Below are 14,400 nucleotides of genomic sequence, written 5' to 3' on the forward strand. Positions count from 1 at the left end.
AGAGAGAAAGGAGGGCTAAACTTCGTTGCAGTATGTGTGACTCTATTATTAATAATAGTCTACTCACCGTATCTGTGTTTAGTTGTAACAGTTCTGTTCTTTTTCTGTTTGAAGTCTACAGCGGGCTTAACCTTTTTATGTAAATATTCAGGTATTATACTCTTAATACGATTCACAAATTTGTAGATATCTTTTGGTGAGCGTTTAAGTCGCTGTGCAACGTTTAAACTATTTTGCCACTGGCGTAACTTTTCTTCATATTCTCTTAGTTTATTATTGCCAATTTCGTCAATTCGTCTCCTAGCAATATTATCAATAATATTACTTTTAGGTACCTTACTTTTCAAAAGATCACGAACATCTTTTTTAGATTTTTGGAATAGTTTTTTAATCTTTTGAAAAAATGACATTTTCTTTTCTGTTTTATCCAAATTATTAAGATTATTCATAATTGATATAGATTTAAACTTATCTCTTGATGATTGTAGCTCAATTAGACGCGAATATTTTTTATTTATATTATTTAAATCACTGTTAATTTTTTCAATTACAATCTCTGCACTTTGATCTTCATATATTTTCATTTTTCGCCTTTGATTAAAACTAACAATAGTCGTAATATCATTTAGCTCAGCTATATTGGATGATACTTTTAAGTGAAGCATCTTGTAATGATACAAACCTTTAGAATAAGTTTCATAATTGATCCCTAGAATCATTATATCCTGAATTTGATTACTTACTGCTTTTATATTATTCACCACGTTATATTTATTTTCATTAATTTTTAAGTTCAACATTGCCATTTCATCGGTATAGTATTGACTTATTACACGACTCATAATTTTTCTTACAGTTCTTGACAACGATTGTAAAACGTTATTCAAAGGCATATTTTTATCCATTAATTCAATGATACGATTTATCAGTAGCACAATATTAGATTTTTCATCGTTCAAATTATCTATAATATTGCGTCTGAAATATTTATTTAAGATGTGACCTTTTCTATTTTTTTGTTCGGATAGTAACTTATTATTTCTATTCATAAAATGAGAGAAAGCTTGACTAAGATATTGTAACTCTACTGATAATGGCTTTTCTGAAAATCTTTTGAGAATAGACAATCCTCTTATCACTGCTTGTATGTCCTTTACTAATTTTTCTTTAATTACTCTTAGGTTAAATTCGTTTGATCTTCGAAAAACTGACTTGACATCAAATACATCTGATTCTATCTGTGTATGATTTATATAATATTTTGTTGCTAAGTGTGAAACATTGATTCCTGTATGTGTTGTTATTGAATTTTGAAGTTTATCTCTCACATTGATCAATTCATTAAGCTCTTCGAACTTTTTGTATATTATTGTATTCATTGGAACAATGCACTCTTGCATTACTTCAGTTATTAAGTGCGTTAAATTATTTGTAGCATAAACAGGGCTTTCCACAGATTCTACGACATTTCGTTCAACGATCTTTCTTGGCAGGTTAAAGTATAATATTTCTGTAATGAACAAATCATTTATAAATATAATTAATATCATTAAATATTTTATTATATATATATTCAATTACCTTTGCTATTGTTATTTTCTACCGAACTTTTTTGAAGTACATTAGATGGTTCTGTCATAGCCAAGACTTTATCAAGTAGGCGAATCAAATCAGTAGGCTTATTAGATTTTCGGTTTTCTAGTATAACACTACTCTCATAATTGTTGGCATGATTGAATTTAATAATTTCTTCCCCTTTTTCTGCTAGAAAAAATAAATATATCCTCACATGTCTGGCCTCTGTACCGACTCTGAACTGGTGTGTCACTGGCATTTCTAATTAATTAATAAACTGTTTGAGATAATTATGTATAGTAGACAGAATCTTATTTTAATATTATTAATGATATTTTTGCTCTCAAAGTACCAATGTAATGATACTAATTAATTCAAAAATAAACTGCAAAAAAGAGTCTGTCATTCTTCTCAGAAGAGGCATGGTTCTATCTGTGGCGGAATTTTCATACTTATTGAGAGAAAAAACTATGTGTTGGCACATGAACACTTGTATGGATTGGTGCATATGTTAGATAATATATTTATGATTGCCTAAGTCACAACGAATATCAAAACCTAGTAAGTTTTAAACAAGGATAAATATAGTGGCTACAAAACTGAAAGGTTTGAAAGGAATACTCACCTAACCGGAGCACACCTCTTTTTCCAATGCAGACATCACTACACTTGATGTATAGGAGACAGTTTTCCGGGCGATTGATCGATCTTATACCTCAGTTTTTTATACTTTCGTGAGCGACGATGCGGTTACGCACGCGGCCATTAAGAGACTTTTTATATTTGACAGTTCGCCAGATAGCGCACATCACGGATGTGCATATAAGAAGGGAAAGTTTGAAATGGATTGAATTTATGGCTTTCAGGACAAGTATAAGGGATTGTTCTGAAGCCGCAACACTATGTTACCTTTTGTATTTGTATTGTATCGCGAAAGATCTGGAAAACTCGTAGTGCTGAGTGTGTTATGGTGTGGAGTATTGATTTCATCTGACATATCAAAAGGAGCGATGCCGTACATCCACTTAAAAATATCTTCATAGTCTCGGTCATAGCTAAATTCATCAAACGAACGCTTCCTTCTTTTAAGAACATTATCGCCTAAAAATTTTTTATAGAGTAATTGAGTAACAATTTGAGTTGAAATTGACATGCACATGCAAACGTTACTAGGACTACACCTTCTACTAAGTTCTCCATCACAGCTACCAGTACGTGATGGTCGACCACCAGCTTGGCGCTAGGTCTGCAGGTGGAGACTTGTGAACAGTTCCACCTGCCTCCAGGATCACAGATGCACCTTGTGCATCCAGTGCATATGTTCTCTAAAATAAAACATGTCGTTACTACATCTGAAGAAGACAGATCAAAATGTTAATTTTTCTCATGTACTGTTAGAGCAGGGTCGATAATTTTTGAAACCAAAGAAAATAATAGTAGGATGAAACCCATTGGAAAAGAAAATGAAAGAAATGAAAAAAAAATGAAAGAAAAAAAAGTATAATTTAACACTAAATCATTATCCTTTTTACATTTATGAATAGATTTGATTAATTGTAATCCATATTTTTGCTGCTACGAAATAACTGGTATGAATTCTTAATGAAATGCCTTTTGATGCCTTAAATTTTCCGAACATGTAATTGTAATGTATGTTTTTTTACAAAATCGGAAAGTAAAGAAAGTACACAAACTTTCGATTGAAAATAAGGGTTCTTTTCCGATATTTGTTTCAAAATCAGGTGAAAAAATAAATATTTCAATTTAAATAAATTACAGTATTATTGTGAGATAAAAAGGTAGCTTCTCACAATATTGTGTGATTTTTATCTTGTTAAAGTAAAGGATAAAAAACCAAGAACTTGGTTTTTTGAATTTTTCACATAAACTTTGAGGTTATGTGAAAAAGTCTGAAAACAAAAGTTGTATATCTTTTTATTACCTACAACTTTGCCATAGGACTTGTAGTTTTGCCGGAAATCGAGATAAACCTTTTACCCTAAGACACCCCCCCCCTTTTCCAATAAGTTTCATCCTACTATTATTTTTTTTCACTTTTAATCATTTTCAAAAAGGTCTATCTCTATCCGCAATGGTATCTATTTAGCCGGCACGACAGAGATGCAAATAAACTTACACAAGGAATGTGATGATGAGGTTGATTGGTTTTTTGTAAATTTTGAATTATATTACAGTTATTTTTTCAACAAGTGAGCAAAGTTATTTTTTGCTGCGAGTGCTGACTTTAAATCACGAATTGGCGAAGTAGTCTAGAATTCTAACATAGACTAGACACTGAGGTAGTGAGTGACTTAAAGGCACGAGGCAAAAAAAAATTGCCCTACACACACGTGAAACATATAACTTTTCACCTCGACTAACGAGTAAAGTGTTATTAAGAGAAACGCTAGGCTAAAATGAGTTTCGGAACGCACCGGATCGCATAGTTTATTTTATTAACGCGGAGTAATTCCCGGGTGTATGGTCACGTGGGGTTCAAAATTTAAATCACTTTGCCTCACGCTCGCAGCAAAAAGCGTTTTTGCTGCAAGTTTTCACGTAGCAATAGCGCCCTTTTCGTGCTGGAGAGGTGATAAATAATTTTCGCGAGATACTTCGCCCGTGAGGCCCAGAGGCGCTGAGAATGTACAAAGTACCTACTATCTGTTCGCCTTAATAGGGCTACTGGAAACACAATCGCTGGCTGCTAATTCAGCGAACTAATCATCCTAGCTATCCAATGCGGAAATACTGCCAGTATTCTTGGTACACTTCCTCGAAATGATAACGTATAAAGTATTGTAAATATATTTATTAGTATTGTTTTCTTTTTTATACAATATGTGAATGATATATAAAATAACTTTTTCAACAAAATGATGTAGAGGTCTCGATGACAGAATCATCGAACGCAAGCAGCACCTGTTCACGAGCATTTCGCATGGACCATCGTCTTCCTTGACCATATTTTAGAGAAGAAAAGAGCCATATGTTGTTGTGTGGTTGTGTTTTGCGTTAAGGCGGAAGTCTAATATCTTACATTTCTTAACTTTTGGAATCTAAACCAAACTAAAGACTTCAACTAAAAAACGCGATGTTATTCCAAGGTTACTTATTCTAGATTGGTGTTGCGCCAAAGAAATTAAGCGGTCGCTCGTTTAGAGTCGACTAGATTTCGGGATTGGTAGTTTGTAGGGCAGCATCATTTAAAAATTTTGTTATAGCACGGTGTGCATCAGATATTTATAACAGTAATTTGTTTTGAATTTTTTTTTCACTTTACCTTTTGAGCAGTCTGTGTACTCGGAGACAAAAGGTACACATTCATCATAAAAAGGCGGCTGAGAAGCTGAAACATAATGAGTTTTGGATTCAGTAAAAGTTCTTTTAATACAATTTTATACAGGGTGGCCGAGAAGATGACGTACAAAGCTAAAATTTCAATTTGGCTCATTTTATTGGCCAATGTTCTAGGAAGTTTTTAAAAATAGTTAGAAGCCATAGGCTCCCCATTTTTTTTTTGAACATTTTCATGAATTTAGCTGTGGAGCAGTTATCTTGAACTTACGACTCAATTCTAAACTAGAACCGCATTGTCTAAACCATTCATAGTTTCTTATGTGGTTATTGCAATTGTAGTTAATAATAATTATTAAACAACAATAAAATTAACTAAAAGTGTTCAAAAAAATTAGAAAAAAGTCCTAAACCACAATTAGGTGAAAAAAGCGGATAAAAGGGGAAAAAAATATTATCTCCTAAACTACGCAAAATAGTAGAACATACATAGTTTCGATTGATTCGGATACTCATCACCATGAGGCTTTCAAATTTTAGCTTTGGACGTCAATTTCTCGGCTACCCTGTGATGATGACCATTGATTGTTTTTTATTTTAGGGAAAAGGAGGACTAATGAGCCTAAGGGTCACCTGGTGTTAAGTGATCACCGCCGCCCACATTCTTTTGCAACACTTGAAGAATCACAGGAGCGTTGCTAGCCTTTAAGGAAGGTGTACGCGCTTTTTGTAGATACTATGTCGTATTGTCCCGGAAACACCGCACAAGGAAGCTCATTCCACAGCTTTGTTGTACGTTGAAGAAAGTTCCTTGAAAACCGCACTGTGGAGGAACGCCATACATCCAGATGATGGGGATGATATCCTAATTTATTAAAATATTAATCACTGATCTTAAGAAATTGGGTTCATTAAAGTTTTTATTAATATAATCAAATAAGACGCCTTCTTACAAGCAACCTTTTGCGTTTATTTCTTTTTATGTTTGTGCTTTAAATGACACCATTTTGATATAATAAATGCCTTTTTTACCGTTTTAGAACTAACCTTTGTCAATAAAATCCACAATGAGTTTCTCCACACCCTCACTCAAGTTGTGGTCCTCCTCTGCAGGTGCATCTTCGCGCAGTATATCCTCAACCATGCAGTAATACTCACCCCGCACCTGGTCCGCCAGCGGTTGTGCTTGTTTACACACGCCGTCAGCAAATGACACTGAAATATAGTACAGATTGTTTTATAAACATTTCACCATTCTATTCTGGTTAATGAAAATGGACACTCAAACAATTTACGAACCAAATTTAATAATATTACTGTAGCAACAGTAAACGTGAACAAGTCAAACTAAAATAATTGCTTCTGTATTTTTTTTTTAATAAAGGACCAGATGCGCAGGATGTTCAGCTGATGGTAATTGATATGCCCTGCCCATAACAATGCAGTGCCGCTCAGGATTCTTGAAAAACCCAAAAATTCTGAGCGACACTACGATTGCGCTCGTCGCCTTGAAACGTTGAAAACGAATGTTAAGTCTCATTTTCCCAGTAATTTCAGTAGCTACGGCGCCCTTCAGACCGAAACACAATAATGCTTACACAATACTGCTTTATGGCAGAAATAAGCGCCGTTGTGGTCCCCTTAATCTAGCCGGCATCCTGTGCAAAGGAGCCTCCCACTGGTAAATAATTATATATATGTATGTATGTATAAACTAATTGTTTATTTATTTGGATGGATGGGATTAAGAATATAATATGTTTTATGAGTAATATTAAGTGTTTATTCTGCTAAGATTTATTAGTTTACATGCAAAATGTAGCTCTCGCCCACCCGTACAGCCTGGGACATATTTAATGATAATAATATAATAATATTGACACAATCTTACACAAATTATCTTCCCCCAAACTAGGCATAGCCTGTACTATGGGTATAATACAACGATATATTTAATACAATACACTTACTTAAACATACATAAATACATTCATGACTCGGAAACAAACATTAATATTCATTTGCATCTACCGGGATAATAAACAATAAATAATAATAAACGTTACAATCCTACAAATTTATAAATAAGTTATATAATTGTTAAATTCTACGACAAGTATTGTTTCATTTACAAATACGTAAGAAAGTTACAAATAAATAACTTACAATACTTATAAAGGCTATTCAATAAAAGTTTACATATTGTGTACAAAATTCTATTTTATTTTATGACAGTAAGGGACGAGACGAGCAGGACGTTCAGCTGACGGTCATTGCACACTGCACATTTCAATGCAGTGCCGCTAAAAATTCTAGAAAAACCCAATAATTCTGAGCGGTACTACAATTGCGCTCGTCACCTTGAGACATAAAATGTTAAGTCTCATTTGCCCAGTAATTTCAATAGCTACGGCGCCCTTCAGACCGAAACACAATAATGTAAAACAGAAACTTGTAGAATTAGCCTTGTTAACTGTGATTGTATTTTACAATTTGTAACGTTTAATGAACAGGGCCCTGGAGTTAGAGGTTAAACGCAACCTCCACCTAAGATCGGCCTCCGTTGAAACCCTTATCGAATGACCGACACCAGGCATCCTCAGGATGATGGTGGCTTGGTGAAGCGAAGTCTTATTTTTAATATTATTTAATATAAGGCTGTGCCGTTATTTTATAGAAGAGGAGAAACCCCGCGACTTACCCTCTTTTGTAACACCAGAGGAATCACAAAAACGTTACAGACCTTATAAAGTATTGAATAAACTTACAAATGAATTCAAATACACATTGTTTACGTCTAGTTATTACACTAGGGCTTTTGTTTTCGTCTTTAGTTTTGTTTATACAGTTTTTAACAATGCAGTTTTTAAACAAATATGCCTGGAATGATTAAAAGTATGATAATTGTTACATGCCAATTACATCCTTTTATTTAGATCAACAAAGAAAAAATGGACAGAAGCAATCAAATCAACCGAATTAATTTTACTACCGGTGAAAACAGCAATATCAAAAACACTTCAAGATCTCAACAAATAAAATGAAAACTACTCTTGGCGAAAAATCAGTCAATAACTTCTTAACTTATTTGCAGATTTTTATTATTTGGATTCCTGTAATGTTACTACATTTTTCCCTCATACTTTAAGATTGAGCCTAATCTAGTCTATAGTTAATTCAAATTCAAATTCAAAATTCAAATTCAAATTCAAAATTCAAAATTCAAATTCAAATAGTTTATTTCTCAAAATAGGATAACCGCATCACTTTTTGAAGTCAAGAAAATATACAAATAATAGAATAATACAGTCCTACTGCTAAATTATTTACATTGCTTTAATCCCATGCACTTTTATCTGTTATATAATCTTTAATTGTATAATAAGCTTTTTTTAAAAGTTTCTGTTTAACAAATATTTTAAACTTTTTTAATTGTAGTTTGCAAATTTCTTCAGGGATTTTATTATAAAAACGGACACATTGTCCTCTGAATTAAAAAAGAAGAACGTTTCCAGATCAGGAAGAAAGTAAAGGATATATAAAGCTACGGTTAAACAAAGCAGGAGATATCCATCAACATCTTACCGGGGAATCCGCAGATAGCAACCAACAAACACACGAAGGATTGCATGACCACTGCCAATGCAACAATGCGTCGCATTTCGTTATTCGACACGTGTTTACCCAAATAATGCTCTCAGAGCGGGGACGAACTATTGTATGATTCCAAGTGAAAATATTATGGATTACAGATTACTGGATTCCCTGATATTCCAAGTAGTCGCACGCGGTCAAATTGTTCAAGCTGATACAGGGGTGAACCAGACCAAAGATGACAGCAATGATACTCCTTATATGACTGAAACTGCACCTTATAGAGCTCAAGCATGCGTGCTAGCTTGAAGAATTGTTTCTCTCTATTGATGGTCCCCCAGTCCCTTCGAAACCAATGTGTTCTTTGCATTCCTTCCTTTCGAGATTTCAATAGGCGAGGTATTGCCTATTGAAATCTCGAAAGGGGAATGTTGGTGAAAAGCGTGATATGGTAATTGGTTGATTTGGTGGTTAAAGCCTTAGCTCGAATCTTCTGGGGATTAAATTAAACAAGGTTAATGTTACTCCTTTTGGGGACCTTTATAAGAGAGGACGATACAGAAGCTTCTTCCGCCTCTAGCGAACGATTTCACGAGAGAGACCGAATATCTATCGATAACAACCTGTATGCTGTGTATAGTGGGAAGCTGGAGGTCTACTTGCATGAAGATAATCGCTGCCGCCCATCTATGTACTAGGTATACCAGAAAATCTCCAGCTAAACCAAAACTGCTGGCTTGTAGTGCCATACGACATGGGCGTCGTCGGTGACCTTGTAACTAGGATTTGTAGATGTGATGACCGTCGGTTCTAGATATAAACCAGTTGCGAATTTCACACAAATTTTCTGTCCGAATGTAGTATTAATTCCGTATGTAGTCCGGCCTTTTATCGCCATGGGTCTTTCTTGGTATGATTATGTGGAATACTTCAAAAAACTTCGTATTCAGTCTTTATTCTGAAAATATTTTAGAATTTCTTCTATTCATCAACCTATGCTTATGTAGGTTCTAATGTTATGTTATGTTATGTTATGGCTAAATGGAATTGTAAGTGTTTTCATTGTATTTTCGTAAACTTTCCGTTACATCTAGTGTCCGTTTCAATACTCGCTATGCTTTTGCACGCAACTGAAACTTTTGTTAACTATCCTTGTAAATACCTGATAGTATGTTTGATATTTCTAAAACGAGAGATTTCCTTGAAAAGTTGTGCCTGAAATTGTATAAAAACATCAATTCAATAGATTGGGCGTGGAATATTTTTGTCAAGACTACAATTTATTACAAATTCAGTTAGGATTTAAAATTCATTATGTGCAAACACAAACTATGTCACACTTAAACAAATGAGAGATAATAATTACTAGTTGGTATTGATATTCCTGCCTATATCTGCCAACCCAATAGAATGACCAGTAATGAAAGTAATCCTAACATTTTCATATTTTATAGGTTTGATACTTTCGATTGGCATATAAATTATCTCTTAAACAAATGAGTGAAATTATATCGCTACAATTTCAAAATATATTTGTGTAGTTGTTTTCTTTACCTTACTGATCTTTTTCTTTCTTGAGCTTGTTATCGACTGTTTTTTCCATTTCTGACAACATTTAAATTTAAGTAACCTAACCTAACCTAACCGTCATGCTTTTTACAGTATATCGTAGATAAGCTTTTTATCTTACTATATCATAGGTTTTTCTTAAGGCCACATTACATTTGATAATTTCACTACCAAATACCTCCCTGTGTGTTGGTAAAGTGTAACAACTTCAATGTTTACAAATATTAGCTCGAGCCACGGTCCCGTTATTAAACCAGTTGCTTTGCTGCCCGTTGCTCAGCATGTTGTTGTTGCTGCTATTCCTGTTGCTGCGATACGTCATGGCTGCTGGTAACTATATCCTATAATATATCAATCAATAATTACTTTATTAAGTTAAAAATATCATTACGGAAAAGTGTTCGAAGAATACTGGCAGCATTTCCGAGTTGAATAGCTAGGCTGATCTGTTGACCGAAATTCTTGACACCTAACGGCACAAACATGTAACACTCACTGAAACCAACATAATATTTGCAATGATTGTGTCTTCGGCAAATAAAGCAGCAGTCCCGGCCCAAACTGAAGTAAATTGGACATCAGAAAAAAAATCGATCGGTTCAGTAGTTATTGCAGTATAACCTAAGGAAAAAAAACGGCTCAACATTTATTAGAAAATATTATTAAATAAGAGTGCAAATTACATCAATGAAGTTCATCCCAAAGTTATGTAGTACGTGGTAGAAAAATCCTTGAAAATCGATCTACCACTACCACAACGCCATCCATGCTGAGGATGATTATTAAGTTTAGGGACCTACTAGTTCAACAGAACCTGCACCTACACATGTTTGGAATTTAACAGTTACGTTAATAGCTGAGTGTTGGACGGCATGAAAAGTAATTGATACCTATTTTGGAGGTGCACAGAATAATGGTAAAGTCCTAGATCTGAACTGTATTCTTTTCTCATGTGTCCAGCTGTAACTTATTATCTGCCAATAACTAAGCATAGTATGTATCACAACTTATGAAATATACAACAATATATCCTAGATATATATTTAGCGCGTGGTATGAAGGTGCAAGTGAACCGGTAAGATCAGGTCAGATTAAAAAAGTGACATCTATGCAGCGCCAACTGATCCAGAGTTTTCTCAGAGTGCTATGTTTCCGATCATTACAGCAGTTCTGCCTTGAAAACGGTTAAATGAATTTGCCATCTCATTCCCAATAAAAACAAATCATGGTTGTGTGGCGGTCCTTCACAGTGCGGTTTTCAAGGAGCTTTTTTCCACGTACTACAAAGCTGTGGAACGAACTTCCTTGTGCGGTGTTTGTGGTACGATACGACATGGGTACCTTCAGAAAAAGCGCGTACACCTTCCTTAAAGGCCGGCAACACTCCTGTGATTCCTCTGATGTTGCAAGAGAATGTGGGCGGCGGTGATCACTTAACACAAGGTGACCCTTACGCTCGTTAGTCCGCCTTTTCCATAAAAAAGATCACTCAAATTCCGTTTTTAACCACTAACATTGGGTATGACATCATAAGCTGTACGACTACACTACTCTCAGGCTGAGATTTATAGAGCGTACTTATTATATTATATTGCTCAGACTTTACTTACGTTGAACTTAGCTGAGTTCAAGCTTAGCATTATCTTTCATTATACGCTTCACCTGTATGTTTGTATGTATGCTTGTATGTTTGTAACCGACTTCTTTGGGCGCGATTTTGACCCACTTTAAATGGCTAGATTTCGTTCATACTTTGTAGATTTATCGAGGACCGATGACATTACACTAATTTGACTAAAAAATTAAAAATAAATAATAGTTAAAAAAACTAAAAAGCACGCTTTATATAAAATTCAACTAAAAAATAGAAAATAAATTTAAATTGAAAATAGTATAAAAAAAATATTTTATTAACTAAAAAGTACGCTTTATATAAAATTCAACTAAAAAATAGAACATAAATTTAAATTGAAAATAGTTTAAAAAAATATATTTTATTGTAAAAAAAGCGTATAATAAAAGATAATTATTATTTTAATAATTTTTAAGATATTATTAAAATAATAATTCTTCTACACCCCACGCTTTTTTTTACAATAAAATATATTTTTTTACACTATTATCAATTTCAATTTATTTTCTATTTTTTAGTTGAAGTTTATATAAAGCGTGCTATTTAGTTTTTTTAACTATTATTATTTAGTATAATGCAAAAGTCAAGTTCGCGTTTTATCACACTCAGGTAAGTCTAAGTACGCTCTATTTATTTCAGCCTTAATGCCTTGTCAATTCTCGAAATACTGGAATTACAATTTAGTTGGCAACTGGACGTAATGAAAGAAAGGAGATAATACTTCAAGCCTACATATGGCGTATTGCTCTTCTCTAGTCTGGTTAATCCCAATAAGCTCACTAACTAATATTTTGATCAAATTGTCGATAAACCACCTCGATTTTGTTATTAAAATAAGGGATGAGAGAGAGAGCAGGACGTTCAGCTGATGGTAACTTATACGTCCTGCTCATTACAATGTAACGCCGCTCAAGATTATTGAAAAACCCAAAAATTCTGAGCGTCACTACAACTGCGCTCGTCACCTTGAGACTTAAGATGATAAGTCTTATTTGCCCACTAATTTCACTAGCTACGGCGCCCTTCAGACCGAAACGCAGTAGTGCTTACACATTACTGCTTCACGGCAGAAATAGACGCAATTGTGGCATAATCTAGCCGGCATCCGGTGCAAAGGAGCCTACCTCTAGTGATCGATTGATTACTGCATTTATCACGGGTATTCAAAATCAGTATTCCAAAGAGCAGGTCTGGTCTAATCCATGCTTACCATCTGCATGGTCTGTGACTTTAAAGCCACTTTTTGAATGAGATTCCATGCGCATTAAAGGCATAAAAAGGCATAAAAGGCAAAAATTTATTCCTTTAGAATTCATTTTGATGTCATTTGGCGCTCATCAACAAATGGCGCTCTGAGAGAGAAGAAGCAGCGCAAGAAACTCTCCCAGCATTCTTTTTTTGCGCTCTTTTCAATAAAAATATACAATATTTCTATCGCTATAAAATAATCATAATCTAGTCCCAGGCTGTCCGATCACTTAGATATTCAGCTGTGGAGTAATAGGATTTACGACAGAGCCATTTTTTTATAAATATTTAAATTTATTTATAGATAATGCCTGAACAGTGGCTGGGACTTTATTATAAAAGTGTATACATTTACCCTTAAAGCTGTTATGAATCTTATGAAGCCTACTAGAATTAGTTCCAAGCAATCTGTTAAGAGCAATAAGGTGACGGTTTTTGTGAACGTATATTAATTTTTTTTAAATGTAATGACAATGAACAGTCTTTCTTAAAATTTTTCTTTGAGAGACTGTCTAAAACCAAGCTGATATATAGCACGAACAGCTCTCTTTTGCAGAGCAAACACTATATCCCCACACCCACAGTAAAATACCGTACGTCATGATGCTGTGAAAATAACTGAAGTACACTAATCTAGTTGGTTACACACCTCCGCTGTGTTTGGTGTAATGAACCGTAAACATTTTGTTTTTTTTACTGTTTAAGTGCAGATTATTTGTCTCAAACCAAGGCACTATCTTTGAGAGTACATTGTTTACCTCGTCATCAGTATCTGCACGTCTTGTCACTTTAAAAATAAGTGAAGTATCATCAGCAAACAATACAATCTCATGGCTATCATCTACTACAAACGTTAGATCGTTACTTATATATAAGAAACAAGAAAGGACCAAGAATAGAACCATGTGGAACCCCTAACCCCACAGGTTACCCGAAGACCGTTTGCCATTTACATCGACTATCTAAACTCTTTCGCTTAAATATGATTTTAACAGATTTAGGGCTCTATTTTGCACTCTATAATGCTTTAGTTTTAGTAGTAAAGTTTCATGGTGGACGCAATGAAATGCTTTGGGCAAATCACAAAAAATGCCCATTGCATCCTGTGACTCTTCCCAGACGTCAAAGATGTGCTCAATGAATCTAGTACCCACATTAATTTATTTTTGTTCATTAATTTACAAAAATGCATTTGTAGCTGTTGAAGCAAAAGTTTTTCAAAAATTTTACTAAAAAATTCCAATTGTTTCCAAGATTCGCACTTTTGAAATTTACGATGAGCTATTGATGAGTTATGTGGCAGCAAAATATATCAACATCCGAATTATATTGCGGATGTTATGAATGCCTTACGAATTTCGGTGTGAAACAAAACATTAATACGTCAACGCTTTATAGTTAACAAGTGCAAACGGAAAATATTAAGATTTAAGGTCCATTACTTAGTCAAAAAGACAATATAATAACTTTAACATTTAACATTA

The 14,400-nt window shown here is 34.0% G+C and overlaps 1 protein-coding gene across 3 annotated transcripts in view; it reads right to left on the reverse strand.

The window, feature by feature from the left end:
* Window positions 1–14,400, reverse strand: part of LOC126969791 (uncharacterized) — a 37,997-nt gene that overhangs the window by 367 nt on the left and 23,230 nt on the right. The window contains exons 1-7 of one of the 3 annotated variants that reach the window (XM_050815355.1): window positions 8,458–8,509; window positions 5,920–6,087; window positions 4,859–4,924; window positions 2,757–2,900; window positions 2,485–2,676; window positions 1,582–1,761; window positions 68–1,510 (exon numbers count right to left, since the gene is read on the reverse strand). In XM_050815355.1, the coding sequence (XP_050671312.1) occupies window positions 68–1,510; window positions 1,582–1,761; window positions 2,485–2,676; window positions 2,757–2,900; window positions 4,859–4,924; window positions 5,920–6,087; window positions 8,458–8,503 (2,239 nt within the window). In that variant the 5' untranslated portion in view covers window positions 8,504–8,509. Of the gene's footprint in view, window positions 1–67; window positions 1,511–1,581; window positions 1,765–2,484; window positions 2,677–2,756; window positions 2,901–4,858; window positions 4,925–5,919; window positions 6,088–8,457; window positions 8,510–14,400 lie in introns of those variants that run through there. The other 2 variants (XM_050815354.1, XM_050815356.1) reach the window with 2 other exon arrangements.

The sequence above is a fragment of the Leptidea sinapis genome, chromosome 19 (genome assembly GCF_905404315.1).
Source record: "Leptidea sinapis chromosome 19, ilLepSina1.1, whole genome shotgun sequence".
Taxonomy (NCBI): Eukaryota; Metazoa; Arthropoda; class Insecta; order Lepidoptera; family Pieridae; genus Leptidea; species Leptidea sinapis.